Here is a 2452-nt window from a genome sequence, read left to right as displayed (position 1 = left end):
TTGGCTATGCGGAGCAGGCCAACCCCTGTCAGTGAGACTCCAGGTTCCAGAACGTTGGACAGGTGTGTATGGTACGGGTGATGGATGAAACCCATCATCTGTTCAATGGTGTCTTCATCTTGAGAACCGTCTGAACGGCGCCCTCATCTGCGGTGGGATCATTGCAACGTAAGCTAGTACGCGATTCCGAGCGTCATTCGGAAACCGAGTCGTGCTAAAACTTGACAGTAGATATCCTCTGCCGACCCAACCGAGTCCGATATTGATGCTTCGACGGATAAAGCGTTCAAGGCTTCCATGGTGACCAGGACAGGCCACCCACTTCACGGAGTTTAAAGTTTCCCGGCCCCCGCCCTGTGTCTTCTGAGAGCGTTGTAAGTGCGCCCACCGGCCTGCGCTTACATCGTTTGCAGGCGAGAATAATAAAGTCTGAAGTATTAACTCCAAAGTTTGAAGGGCACTAAGAGTAAGACAGCAAATGGAAGAGAGGAGCGTCGTAATCCACTGACTACTTTGGATCAATCAAGGAGAAGCATACGATTACTTCCAAAATCCTGCATCATTCAGCCCTTTATAACTCTTCTCCACCATCCTTCGCCTTGCCCGAGTGATCGGATTGCCCAAGGCGATCGACGTAGCGATCTTTCATAGGCACACTCTCGTAAGCATCCGAACCCCCCGCTCTCTGATACCAGTAAGCCACCACGGCGTACAGACAGTCATTCCCAGGCCCCCAATTGTTCGGCTTGTACTTCTCGATGTACGCTTCAAAGCTCTTGTGAAACGGTACATCGTCGCATACGTGAAAGCGACAGACAGAGGTGTGACCATTGGCGTCCAGTTCCACGTAGGGCTGGCAAGCGTAGGCACTGTCGAAGGTTGGGAAGGGCGGTTCGGCCGCCCACGCATAGCCAACATAGTCCTCGGACCCTGTTCCGAAGGTCGACGGGAACTTTTCACCGTCAACGAAGAACTTCTCATCTCCTTCTCCCCACCACCAGTCAATTGACTTCTCGCCGCCGACGCCATACCACCAGTCTTTGGCCGGCACTTTTGGTTCTTGCCAGTGATTCCAGACATGCATCTGCACTCCACAGAAACGACCAGGGCCATCGTCCAAGATAAGGAGTGGCCAGTCTATGTCTCTCCCTTGGCTGATGGGTCGCTCTAGGAATGCATCTCGGTGCCACTTGGCGTGGAACCGTAGCATGTCCTTTGCAGACTTGTCCAGCGGACGGTGGCAGATCGTTAAAAAGAGTTTTGCCTCTTTCTTCCCATCGTTTGTAATCTTGAGCAGAGCACGGTCGGAGAACGGCATGAACCAGTGACTGTAGAAGCCGCCACCGTCCGTTGACCCTTGGGTTAAAGAACGGTAGGTCTGAATACCAGGAACACTTCCGAAGAAGTCTCCGAGTGGTGCCCAGACGCTGGGGGTCTTGTCGTTGTCCCATATGATCTGGAAAACCAGCTCGCGTAAGATTTGAGCAGTTTCCTGGTGAGACTCTGGAAGATCCAACGGAACAACCCGCATTCCAGTAATAGCCCTGTTTCCAATGATCTCCCGGACGGCACGTGTCTTGTCAGGTGGGATGGTAACGGTGAGGGTCTCCAACGTGTCATCTTTGGATCGTGGGAGTGCGGACCATCCACGCTGGCCGAGTTCGCGATCAGCAGCGGCGAGCGCAAGACAAGCCTCTCGGTCAAAATTCCCATCAAACCGTGGCACTTCCGTATCTTTAGGGAACTTGGTGTACGTGAAGTGATAGTATGCTCCCCAGCCGGGACCAAGACGAATCTTTGCATACTTGTTGTAGGGGATGGGGATGAAGCAATTGCGACCTCGTGACAGGGTCGGTGCAATTGAGGGGAAGTTGAGCGGCATGCCTTGAAACCGATCAAAGAAATCTCGGAAAGGCATGTCAAGCACCGGCTTCTCATTGTCTCTGTCGTCGATGAAGACCTGGATGCGTCCCATGTCAGGCATCGCAGACCATGTTCGCCAGATGACTCCTGGGCCTTCTTGCTCGAAAGCAACAACCCACTCTCCCTCCTCGCGGATGATGCCTCGGCCATCGTCATTTGCATCCCAGTCGATGTAGGTGTCGGTGTCCGGGTCGTACCGAGAGCGACGGTCATAGCTCGACATGCACCCACCGCGCTCCTCCGCCTCGGGCGGTTCCGCAAGACGCTCGAGGTCGTAGAGCCTTCGGACAATATCAGGATATGTCAGCTGCATTTTTCTGTTTTCTCGTCGGGTCCTCGAAATAGATGGACAATCTAGGATGAGGGGTCAAAACATGTTGCTCAGGTCGGCATTGATGCGGTTCCCGAGGTCTTATACAGTTGGGGTAAAACAACCCGCAACTGCACATGACTAGTTTTAAGGTTTGTAACAGACAGAGAACATCACCCCTGCCAGAGCAAAAAGCGTGAATTGTGACATTTCATCAGC

General features: G+C 53.1%; 1 protein-coding gene across 1 annotated transcript; it reads right to left on the bottom strand.

Annotated features, from left to right (window-relative positions):
- Positions 1-571: 571 nt before the first annotated feature.
- On the bottom strand, positions 572-2236 carry CGCS363_v003581 (uncharacterized protein; the record flags this gene model as incomplete). Its single annotated transcript, XM_036635430.1, has 1 exon — positions 572-2236. The coding sequence occupies one exon, from the start codon at positions 2234-2236 to the stop codon at positions 572-574; it is 1665 nt and encodes a 554-aa protein (XP_036499683.1).
- Positions 2237-2452: the final 216 nt, after the last annotated feature.

The sequence above is a fragment of the Colletotrichum siamense genome (assembly GCF_013390195.1).
Source record: "Colletotrichum siamense strain Cg363 chromosome Unknown KSG_Cg363_contig02, whole genome shotgun sequence".
NCBI lineage: Eukaryota > Fungi > Ascomycota > Sordariomycetes > Glomerellales > Glomerellaceae > Colletotrichum > Colletotrichum siamense.
The sequence above is the reverse complement of the archived record's forward strand: the minus strand, read 5'-3'. Positions and strand labels throughout refer to the sequence as shown.